At 49.7% G+C, this 12333-nt stretch overlaps 1 protein-coding gene and 1 pseudogene across 1 annotated transcript in view; both read right to left on the bottom strand.

The window, feature by feature from the left end:
* Positions 1-12333, bottom strand: part of LOC126517775 (ATP-binding cassette sub-family G member 8) — a 320167-nt gene that overhangs the window by 21037 nt on the left and 286797 nt on the right. Inside the window, exons 4-8 of the mRNA XM_050167566.3 lie at positions 9481-9648; positions 6617-6882; positions 5749-5925; positions 3333-3747; positions 754-951 (exon numbers count right to left, since the gene is read on the bottom strand). Coding sequence (XP_050023523.2) covers positions 754-951; positions 3333-3747; positions 5749-5925; positions 6617-6882; positions 9481-9648 — 1224 coding nt within the window. The remainder of the gene's footprint in view (positions 1-753; positions 952-3332; positions 3748-5748; positions 5926-6616; positions 6883-9480; positions 9649-12333) is intronic.
* LOC126518427 (U2 spliceosomal RNA) lies at positions 2366-2547 on the bottom strand (annotated as a pseudogene).

Here is a 12333-nt window from a genome sequence, read left to right as displayed (position 1 = left end):
TGCATCGGAATCTTAACATACGCTTGAATTGCATATGTCTGCGTCCATGATACGCTCTGGCGTGCTGCGACGTGTGCTGATAGGACGTGATGTTCAGTTGCTCTGTCAGAGACCTGGGTCTGCTCATAAATGTAATTCCGTGAGAAGCACTCGACGAGGGTCTCACCTTTTTTTCTGCAGGCAACAGCTGGGAACGCCATGCGTTTCAGGCTCCTAATAACACAGTGCTAATCTTTATTCGAAATAAACATCGGAAAGCAACAGGAGGCACTTAATTCGTCCTCGTACATGCCATATATATACACACGCGATACATATCCAAATCACGAAATAGTTCTGCAGCAGGGCAATCGCAGCAGATAAAGGTTTGGGCACGTAAGACCCCACAACGAAATGTTTTCTAACACTAATATAAGACGACTTTGCAACGTTGTCTAGAGCTATTAGTGTACATCAACATCTATTATTGATGATGTACACGAATAGTTCTAGATAACTTTGCAAATAAAGCCTCCTTTGCTAGAAGAAATTTCGTTGTGGGGTCTTATGTGCCCAAACCATCATTTTAGATGCTGCAATTGCTCCGCTGCGGAAGTCTTTCGTACTTTGCACGTTAAATCGATGTTAAAAACGCTCAAGTAGACACCACCACGCGTTACCGTCAGTAAGCTTGCCCACTCTATCCGGGGCGCCCCGCGTCTCGCATTTCCGGCCATGAAACGTATACATGACCTAGTCGCCGTTGCCTTATACCTGCAAGTGCGGGTGCTTGACAAGAGACACGTCCGTCTCCCCGCCAGGCAGGCTGGAATAAAGCGAGTCTCGGGGGAAGAGCGAGGACCGGATGAGTCCCTGCTTCTGCGAGGTCGCCCGGGAGCCCAACGAGACGTGCGAGCCGGCAACGCTGCGACGGTCTCCCGCCATGCGGGAGTCGGCTCGGCTTGGAGGGCCCTGCGAGAATGCGTAATCGACGGAGAGCCGTCCACTGGTATAGGTAGCAGAATGTAGTGGTGTAGTAGAAGTGTAGTGGGGAGAGCGTTTGAAGCGTTTACGTAACCGTTTCACTGTTTACGGGATACTGGGGTTAATGAAGCCGCGGACGGAATGACGATGATTTCCATTAGCATACCCTTCTAAGCAGGGTGGCGAACTATAGTATAACTTAGCATGCTTGGGCTACTCGGGCATTATGTACACCCGTGAGCAAAAGCATAAGGACCACAGGGTCGCCGAAAAAAACAATTTCTTCGTTGTTAATCCGCATTAAGGGAAACTGACGAGGGCACTAGAAAATTCGTTATGCCAAGTTTGGACTGCACTCTTTAATTTCAAGTTGCATTCGCAGACAGCGGATAAAATCAGTTTTATCGCGCAATCCCTGGTCCGTATACTTTTGCTCACGGGTGTACCATGTGTTGCAGCCTAGTGCCTATCTCTCCTAGTTATCCCTGCTACGACTCCGGCTCCATGAATCTCGGCCTTTTTTTTTTCCCTTCCCCACCAAGAGTCTAACGCTCCAGCAATACCAGCCTAAGATTTCCCGTGACTTCACAATAGCAAACCTGGTCGAACTACATACAATTCGTGAGCGTTCCGGTCGAAATATGTCGCTAGCAACGCTGTATACCAACGGTAAAGGGGAATATGATAGAACGTGATTAGAATACATTTAGGCTACAATGTTCAGTCGCAGGTCCAATCATTTGGCTAGAAAGCTGTTTCCGCGCATACAGCGCTCCCCATCGTGACGCCAATTTACGTGACGAAAATACGGCCATCCGCTGACTGCTTTTCCTGATGAAAAAAAAAAAAAAAAGTAAGTCCGTTCGAATGCCGGTGTAGACGTCTCCACTATTAACTGGTTTGAAAAGCGCTGGTTCGAAGCATGCATTGCTCACACTACTAATACACGTACTGACACCAATTTACGGAACCAATAAACAAAATTTTGAAAATCGTTTGTCGCTGCGCAGCTCGGACTCGGAGCTCCTGCTCCTTCTCGTCCAACTGGCTGAAGAGGCTGCTGCGACCCAAGACCTCCCAGCCTGCATCTGAGGCGGCGGCGCCCGCCCCCTGACCTGCGTGCCGGGGGGTGGGTAGATCACCTTATCCGTTGGACAATAAAGTTTGTTCTATCTATCTTGTAGCTGAAAAACATAAGCCTGTAGCCCACTAGAATGTCGGCTTGTGCATTCTAATGTGACATCTGCGAAATTAGTGTGGAGTGAGTCAGCTTGAGTTTAGATAGTTCCGTGGTTAGAGTACTCACGAATGAGTGTGCCGTGCGGTCCTTCGTCTTTTTTTTTTCTTTATAGCGAAGCTGTATATAGCTAGATTCCAGCGGATTGATGTCCGTATAGACCAAAAACTGTGGACCGATACGGAAGGTAGTGCAAAACCAGAGAGACGCGAGGCGGAAGTGAAGCAGGCTTCAAGCACTCCGCCAACTTGCAAAAATAAGTTTAGTATCTTGGGTCCAAATACAACCCGTATCGGATATTAAACTAAGAACAGATACTACACTTCGATCCGCGTCGGTCATGTCAACGTTCGCACCGCACTCTCTCTGTCGGCGTTCCAAGCGCTTGCGTATCCCCTTTCCTTCCGCTACTACTACGCTGTACTCCCGCTCTCCCGTGAGGGTGGTCCCGTCGAAACGTCACGCGTGTCTAGTTTCTTCCGGCTCCTCGGGGGTGTGCGAGGGGGGGGGGGGTAAGGTACCGTCATCGTCCACGCGAATGTATATAAAAATTACGGTAAATGAATCCGTACTTATGTTTAAAATTCTTTGTCACCTCTGTGTCGTATGCTAAATAACAGCTACGCTGTTCATCCACCTTCACAAAGTGGAATGACTATTTTTGTTTCTCGTTACCTGCCGCCGTAGCTATGGCTATACACTGGCTATGGCGTCGCGCAACTGAGCACGAGGTCGCGGGTTCAGTGCCAGCCGTGGCAGCCGGATTCTGATGAAGGCGGATTGCCAAGAAGGCTCGTGCACGGCGCACTGCGTGCGCGTCAACGAAATCCATCCTCATCATCCTTACATATCCACTGCCCCCCCCCCCCCCCCCCAAGGACAAATGTCTCCCCCAGCGATCTTCAATGACACCTACCTTACGCTAGCTGATCCCAAGTTGCGCCTGAAATATTTCAAGAACCTTGGAGGTGGTCAAAAATAAATCCGGAGTACCACCCCACCACGGCGTCTCTTGATCATGATAGTATCGTGGTTTTGGTGCGCAAAACTCAATGTCCTTTTTTTTGACGTTCTTCCACACGCATTGCTCTCAGTTTTCCAGCACTACTGCATACGAGGCGAACCCTCAAACCTTGTGCGTTGAGCCCGGCGCCGCTGCGGCGGCGGCGGTCGTGGTGGACGCCGTGCTGGGCCTGGGGATGACGTCCCACCGCCGCTCCTCCTCGCCCGCGATCAGGTCCGCCTCGCTGTTCGCCTTGAGCCGGTGGTTCTGCTTGCGGTGGCGCTCGTAGGCGGATATCGCCGAGGCCACGCCCGACGGCTCGGTGCTCACCAGGTCGTGGCTGCTGCGGAAGTCCGGGTCGCTGCGGGCCCTCTTCGGGTTGGCCAGCCGGCCCTGCAGCTGGTTGCGGTCGTCGTCGCTCGAGTCGTAGCCGCTCGAGTTCTCGCGACCCTGTGGCGGCGCGGCCGTCACGACGCCCGCAGGTCGCTCGCTGATGCCCAGGCACGAGCTTGGGTGCGGAGGCAGCACCCGAGGCAGGCCGAACCTTTTTTTTTTTTATCACAGGGGTAAAAGGAAATCGCCACACTCTATAGCTACACTGTTAGGATTGACGTTTAGCATGCATTGTTTACCCGGCATCCCTTCTCGACGATTCACCGGCAAGCGTGCAGCTATGAAAGGCCCCTCACACTGTATCGTCGTTTTCGCAGGACGAGGGAACTGGCTACTAAATCAGCGTAACCAAAGCTGACGGGCGAGTCGAGTGAAGGCATGGACGAGACTGACCCGACATAGACGGCGACACGCAAACAAAGGCGCTCACGTCGAGGCGACCACGGCCGCCGTCCTCCGCGAATACCACACTACCGGAGCCTGACCTTGACAAACGGGCCGTCACGAATGGCCCACTAATTAATCAAAGGGGCGAACGTGAAGGACTTCCGTAGGGACGACTTCCCCAGCTTGCCACGTCGTTGTCTCGTATGCGAGGCCGAACGTGCAACATTGGAGGCGGAGCCTGACGAGACGATGCGATGTCATGGGCGGGATTTTGCGAACGGTTCAACCATTGTGGTTGGTCGGGAACAGTGAAATCCTCCGACGAGAGAAAGGGGAAAAGGAGTGAATAAAAAGTGGATCTTGCGTGCTGATGGGAGTGTGCTCCGACTCATGCTCGCGATATAGTACTCGAGCTCGTACTAGTACATGTAAACTCTCATCACGTAACTTTGTAAATAAACCATTCCTTTTTGTTCATCTCTTGGACGCACCTGGCACATCATCAGCCATGGAACCGTAATGGCCGTTCGGACGCAGATTTGCAACAACTGTATGACAGCGCTAGCATACGCGACCCTGGGTCCCAACAATGCTCACATTCGCTTAACACGGTGCGATGAATGGCACAAACACAGTTTCCCATCAAGGAAAATTATAACAACTTCGTCATCTTCATTCGTGTCCATCGAGAGCACGTTAATGAAAAAGAAAGTATGAAATGGTATTTGAGTTCAACTTAATTCACTTCGTTCACAGCAATTAGTTGGTAATTGGCTTACTCAATTATCTATCCGCCACTGGAAACTCGCACAAGCGTATCTGAAGCGCTACTGTAGGCTACGTGATGAAATTACAATTTTACTGTTTAGACTACGCATTTTTTTATTTCATAACAAGAAAGGCCGTGAGCGTAACGAACGCGGCGTTTTTTGCAAATGATTTGCGGAGAAGTTGCAGAGTTCCAAGGCGAGGTGGACATGCTTCGCCAGCTTTGCCGCAAATAAGGTATCAGGATTCAATAAATTTGTTAATTCGTTTATTTTATTTGAGCCTCGGGGGCTCTTATTTACATGGCATGTTACGGAAGCAATCAAATTTCATGTCCTCCTCATTTTGTTTCCTAATTGTGCAGTATCGTAACCGAGCACACCCCACTGCTACGTCAGGCGGAAACGCCCCGTGACGAGGCGCGTGACGAAGTTTGAATGATGGCGTGTCGCTTCAGGGAAAACTTGCCGTAGATCAGTAGCTGTCGTGACTCGCCGCGACGTTCAGTTTGAAACTTTCTCGCACGTTTCGTAGCCCGGCGTTTCCATCTGGTGTTATGACAGGCAGGCCTTTCCTGCAGTCCTGGCACGCTCGGTTTCGATGATTGAGCGTTGCAATTCGGTGATAGATATATCGAACTTGTATTCTGTATTTTGTATCAGTCTTTGTATTTTTTTCTGCCAAATAAACATTCATTCATTCAATTAGGTTCGACTTTCAAGCTTAAAAAAGAAAGAAAGAAAAAGAGAAACATGCGTGCGCATTTAATTGTGACTACCTCTAAATGTGTCGTATAAACAACTGGTCCCATGGCTGTAGTGAAATTTTAAGAAAATTATGTTAATTAGCCTTCTGTCTCACGCCATTAGCGGCAAATATGTGCGTCCCGCCTAGGAACTCCTCTTCGAAAAACGCCGCGTTCGCTACACTCATGACCTTTTTTATAAAAGAATCTACGCAGCCTAATGAAGAGAGAGAAAAGATGCTGAGTGCCTACCTGAGGTAGGTGTTGACGTTGACGCCGAGCTCAGAGCTGCGCTCCTTGGGTCCGTACTTCGGGTGGTTGAGAATGGTGTGCACGGTCGACTCGCGCAGCTGGAAGTTGCCGAACGGCGGCTGCGACTTCTCGGACGTCCCGAGCGCCGAGTCGGTGAAGTCAGAGTTGAGGTTCTGCCTGCGTTAGCGCAGTCGAAGCGAGAGAAAGGGGGAGCGAGGCGAAATTTTTTTTTGGAGAAAAGGCGGAGAATGGCGCGAGATGAGTGTTCTCTCTACAGCCCGACACTCCACAGCGATGGAAAGGTGGAGGGAAAGAGAGAGAGAAAAAAAGAACTGTACGAGGTACGCGTTTACGAGGTGTACGCCGAAGTGTAGTTTACGATTCGGTCCACTGAGTGTATCGGATGACCTCCGAGTCACCCGCTGCGTTGACCCAATAGGAAGATTCTGTTGCAGAGCGCGAGCTCGCGGTTTATATTCTCCGCCGTGGTGGGTATATTTGAAAGTGCAATTCAGAAAGGTGCTCGTGCACTTAGACTTAGACTCACGTGGAAGGGCCCAAGGTGGCGAAAATTAGTCGCGAGCTCCCCGCGCTACACTTTCGTGAGTTCTTTACTCAGTCAGTCAGTCACTCAATTATACAGGAGCCAGTGCCTTACCCAGGTGCCAGGCAGTGCTTTTAGTCCTGAGCCCCCCACACGAAAAAAGTAAAAATAAATAAATAAATAGTTAAATAAATAAATAAATAAATAAATAAATAAATAAATAAATAAATAAATATGCAAATCGAATCAACGAGTCGATCAATGAACCGTCCCTCTCTCGTACGTGTCCTCCTCTGCCGAGCAGAGGCCGCGTGGCTGTCGTACCTGTAGATGCTCCACGCGTGCAAGTCCTCGGTGGTCTTGTACGTCCTGGCGGTGGCCGGCTCGGAGAGCGTGGACGGCGGCACCGAGTACCGGCGCTCGTCGCCTCCGTTCAGGTCCCACATGCTGCTGCTGGACCACGACGAGCGGCTCGTCTCCGTGTAGTCACGCGGGGGCTCGGGCAGCGCACCCTGCTGCTGCTGCTGCTCGAGGAGCTGCTGCTGCTGCTGTAGCAGCGGCAACGGATCGCCGATGCCTCTGCCGTTCTCCTGCAAAGGACAGAATGCAGAGAGAGGGGAGGGAGGGCTAATGTTCAGCAACGTTAAGGTCGGTGTCGAAAGAGTGTGCGGCCCCGGCTAAACGAAATTGTTCAATTTCTTTCTAGTTCGAGCATGTACAGTCGGCAGCAAAATTAACGTAGCCTCGCTTTATTTGAACTCCGTAAACGGGTGTGACCGAATGTACCGTCTAAGTGAATGGAACACTGCGTTGGTCGCACGCAGTGCTGCGGGCTGCTGCGCTCTAAGCCCAACATAGGCTACAAAAGTGCGCACTTGCACATTTTTGAAAGGCAAGCAACACTGTTTGCTTTGGATATTTACAATAGCCTCTAAACAATGGTAATGTGCATAAATTGCATTGCGGCTCATTGTAATGTACGAATTATGGTCGGTGAGTTCTCAAGGCGTATTCATTTAGAACGAACTGTATTTCACGGGCAATTACGTTGGCCTTGTATTCTATAGCATCGATACTTGGCTAACCTGTTTGGTGTTAACTTTTTTTCTTTTTTTTGCCTTGAGGACAAGTGGGGCGACCCCGGAGAGAGTGAAGTCTATGGTGAAATGTGGCTAATTTTCGACTTCATTGGTGCTAAATATGCCTATACCGTTAACTTTGCCAACTCTGCCACTAATTGTCGCTTCTTGTGGGCACCACCGAGGCCACCTTCCAGAGACCATTGCCTCGCGCGACCCATGCTCAGTGGAAGCGAACTCACTTCATTCCCCAAAATTGCAGTACGGCGGCTTTGCCTCAACAGGTCTATATCAGAGGCGGTGCATTCTTTACAGGTGTTTAGTGCAATGTTTTTTTTTTCTTTTTTAAGGGACACTAAAGGTTACCAGAAAGTCAAGTTAAAGTGATAAAGCAATGCTCTAGAACGTCTAAGGCGTCAATATTATCGCGAACAGAGCTTTAGTAACCGAGAAATTGAGGTAAATGCATGACACGATTTGAGACCCCCCAGCGGCATTCCGGTACTAGCCCGATGACGAAAGCACTCCTCATCACAATTTATGTCACTAGTACTCAACTACTCGTATTAAAAAGATCATTTCATTAGATTATAAGACGGAAGAAAATGCTACTTGCCTACTTCTATTCAATCCTAACATAAAATAACATTTTGACGTTACCGTTGAGTAGTACGGGTGATCGAAAAGTTTCGTTTTCGCTCGACTCTGCGTGTTCGACTTTGCGCCGCGCGCGCTTTGGAGTTTCAGTCGTTTCTTTATCGCGTCGTGCTGCGGTGGTCTCGCAAAACTTGCATTTGGAACAAGCAGCGAGAATGCCACGTCCATGTGATGTCGTGGGATGCGCGAACGGTCCGTGGAACTTGGCCAAGGGCAGTTGCAGCGGCGAATCCAACGTTACTTATCACTGTGTGCCAACGAGTGAACCTCTCCGTTCGAAATGGTTAAGTGCCGTACCTCTGCCACAGCGCGCTGGCAAAGAGCCGAAAAATCGCATAGTGTGCTCGCTGCACTTTCGTCCAGAGGATTACGAGTTCAACGCCGACTTACTGAAATCGCGTGGAGTGCCTTTCAAAGCAGGCCGCCGGCGTAGTAGTACGCAACGACGCCGGCAGCGCGAGCCCTCAGCAGCAGGTCACGTTCATCAGTGCTTAAATCGCCGAATTCGAGCCCAGCATCGCGAGCCAATGCGTCGTTGTCAGGGTCGTCCATTGCAATGAGCGTCGAAGTTGGCGTCATAAAATAAAGAACAAGCTTATCGTCGCGCGCTTTCCCTTCCGCTAACCACCATAGTTCCGCTTTCGCGCTGCTGTCGGCTCTGTCTTGGCTCTGTTTCTAGCCGCGCGTTTGAGTTTTGCGCAGAAAATCCGTAGCGCCGTCTGCGGGAGCCGTTTTACTCACCGACGGCGCAACGTCACCATGAGACCATGACGTCAATACTCCTCGATCGGAGGACGGGTGATTTGAACTGCGCTAGAGGTGCGCGGACGCTTCAGAACGCATTTTCTCTTAAAATAAGTCTCTTCTTCGCACGAAACAAGCGTTTCGAGGTTTCTGGGATGGTATTTCAACAGTCCACGTTGACTTAATATTAACCTTTAGTGTCCCTTTAATGTACTGGCCCCAATACACCAGTAAGGTAAACTTTACCTCCTCTGCGACAAATTCACAACCTCTCTTGTCGTTGAGACCTACATTTTCATAACATTTTCGACTCGCTACGGCACTCTGGAGGCGCGAACCGGCCGTTTGTCTCGGGAAGTGGTTACAAGATGTCCAAATCCCACAAACGCCATACCCGTGTGAAGTCAGCTAGAACCTTGCATGCAAAAAAAAGAAAAAGTTATAGATATCATTTCAGTAATCCTTTGAACTTGAAGGTGTAACGGAATAGCATCGGTCTTGGTGGAACACGATAGCAGATGAAGACAAACACAAACCACACATGATTTAGCAAGGTCAACATCTTCAACTCTTCACCTTTCATCAGTGCTCCTTTAACGTTACATCGCAGTTGCATTCAATGACAGAATGGTAACTGTATATTCCCTTTGTATGATTGGCTTAGGCTCTAGTTACAGCAGTTCGGTCGCACGTGTGCACTCTACGTACCGGAGAAGGAGGGGCCTGTTCCTGCAGCGGAGCTGGCTCGGGCGTGGTCGGGAAGAGCGGGTCCTGCTGCTCGAACGCCTCCGGTGGAGGGTGGTATCGATGTTGCTCGAGTTCCCCCGGTCCCAAGCTCTGGGCTCCACGGCTGGACGGCCGACTGTACGGTAGCGTCTGCGGTTGGCATGCGCAAAACAGAGTCGGTCAATCAGTTATGTTGAATTCCAATGGCAGATCGCGAGCGATCGGCCGGATCACGAACGGAGCGCGTCGTTCCGACTGAGATCGCTCTCGTCAAATCTACGAATGGAATGCGTGCGCTGCCGCGGGGGCACTTAGTACGAGGAAATCAAGTGGGAGGGCGCTAGACTAGAGGTGGATCGGGTAGGCCTCATCACCATCACCACCATCATCTGTATCATCCCGGCCATAGAGTTTCATATAACTATAACTAGAGGGAAATCTGGCGCTGTGATCGCTCAACCATCATGGAAATGATGGGAAGTACAGGCTACGGATTGGTACTCTGTTGACTGGCGAACTAGTCTACAGATATTGTTTGGCAGCTTTGGTTTCGATCCAATCGGAATTGCTGTAACCCGCAGTGGGAAAATGCGACGCAATGCTCTCTGCCTTTGGTTCTGTTGATCGAAGTGTCGATAGCGCGCTGGGCCAGTGACTGAGCCGATGTTTGTGTCGCGTTGTGGTGTCTAAGCCCTGACGAGAAAGCTCCGGCATCGCAAACGTTAAAAGAACGTGTTTTGACCGTTTGGACCTTGGTCTGTTAAGTGTGTTATGTTGGCGCTGTAGCGTTACGTGCTTTATGAAACTTCAGAAGAGCAAAAAGAAGGCACTACTGATACAAGGCATGTACAGCTGTACTTCTAGTGGCTTGACATTCAAATTTGATTGAGGGCTTCATTACGAATTGCTCGTTTATGTGCTCATTGAAATGTGCGTTTCAGGACATTTGTGAACACAAACTTACTTGTGGTAGGAAAGGTTGGTGTTTTCTGGCTGTATTCTGCTGCCGCGAAATGGGTAAGTGCAAAGCCACGCCATAACAGCTGCTGGCGCACGCTTCAGAAGCGGTACATCAGTATAAAATATAATGAAGCATACCCGTAGGAGGCCACAAGCGTCCTAGCTAGCACTGCAGCAGATATGCTTAAAAGTACTTGAAGATGTTCAGCAGTCGTGACAGCCGACGCAGTCTTTCGAAAGAGCCAGAGAGTTCACAAGTGCCTGTCGTCTGCGGGAAAAGACTCGCGTTCGCAGCGAGCAGACGTCGTAGCAGACGGCACTTGTAGCATTCCTCTCAAAGGCGCAAGACTTTCTCCCACTGCAAAATTTTTATTTCCATAAATACTTGATGAGTATCTTTATATAAATACATGCACGGCTGTTATAAAAATAAATAAATAATTATTATCTGGCGCTAAATAGGGAACACAATTGCCGAAGAATGCATACCCTGTTGTGCCCTGGTGGTAAACCGTGATTCAGTCTGAGAGTCATACATACTTTATGTAATGTGTTGTGCATTATATAATATACTACGGAAGTAAAATTAGATTTTACGCGATAATGTTTGAGTATAGCTTCGTTTACTGCGCCTTAAGCAAACGCAACTAGTCTAAAGATCGAAGTCACTCGGAAGCACGTGCTTCTCATCATTCCCATGTAGGTATAGGCAACACTCATGAGAGCCCCCGTAGACACTAGCGCCACATTTCCATCTAGGGTATTTATTTAGAAACTCTATGATCCGGGCATTCCGTACGGTTTTCTTTTTTTCGTGTCGGAAGATTCATCACTGGACTTGGGAACTTGTAGTGTCTGAGTCGGAGCTGTCACTATCCAGGAACAGGAACAAAAGCGCACGGCGCGATGTAGCGTCCATGTTTTCTATGTCGTCCCTGACACACAGTTGAAACTCAATGGTCCATAGCTGACCGCGGCCGGAAACAGGCGACCGTGACACGAAGCAGAGGCGAGCGAAGGAAATACGTGACGCGGACTTCCAGTCAAATCTGCCGATTTCGGCGGACCAAATATTCTTGCTCCGCAGAGCGGTCCGGAATCGGTGGCTGGTCCCAATCTGCCATTGGAACACACAACTCACGCTTTCATTTCTGCCAATGTAATAGGATTGCTTCATACAGAGCAGAAAAAACTTAATCTGGATCTGCCATTGGCATTCAACATTAGTAAATGAATTGTAGCAGTACCAACGAGGCGACGCACCGAAAGATGAGACCACTCCGTGGTTGAGACAGAGCTGTACTGCCGACGCCGTTCGCGTTTCCCCGCGTACACGTCGAACGCGCGCAGTGTCCGTTACCCGTTACTACGGACAGCATCTCTGACGGCGGTTCGGCGAGTTTCGACATTGGAAGAAAGGCTGCACTCACTCGTGTAGCCTCGGAAGTCGCTGCCTCTTCTCACCTCCCAACGTTTCTGACAGAAGTTCCTGTTGTAGAGCTGTGTTTACTTTTTAAACTTGTGTTTACGCAACTGCATCACGTAAACACATGCGCGCTACATTTACAATATTGGTGACGACGGATTCTCTAAACATTGCGACTATTTGCTGACTACAGTGAGAATTGAACCCACGGGCGTCTCCACACAAGCCTCTTCCGAACCCGCAGGTTGTCAAGCAGTCTCCACTTTTTCGTTCCGTCTTCCGAAATTCTGGCCAGCTGACACCTCCCTCTGGTTAGCGCAAGTCAACAGTCAGTTCGTGACTGTCCGGATAACATCGCAGACTTCCAAATTTCACCACGTTGTGAATGCACTTCCTCCAGTCGTTGCCGGCGAAATGCGAAACCTCATTCTTACATCGCCCGTGACAAA

The sequence above is a fragment of the Dermacentor andersoni genome, chromosome 11 (assembly GCF_023375885.2).
Source record: "Dermacentor andersoni chromosome 11, qqDerAnde1_hic_scaffold, whole genome shotgun sequence".
NCBI lineage: Eukaryota > Metazoa > Arthropoda > Arachnida > Ixodida > Ixodidae > Dermacentor > Dermacentor andersoni.
Note: the sequence above shows the minus strand (reverse complement) of the source record. Positions and strands in the feature narration are given on the sequence as shown.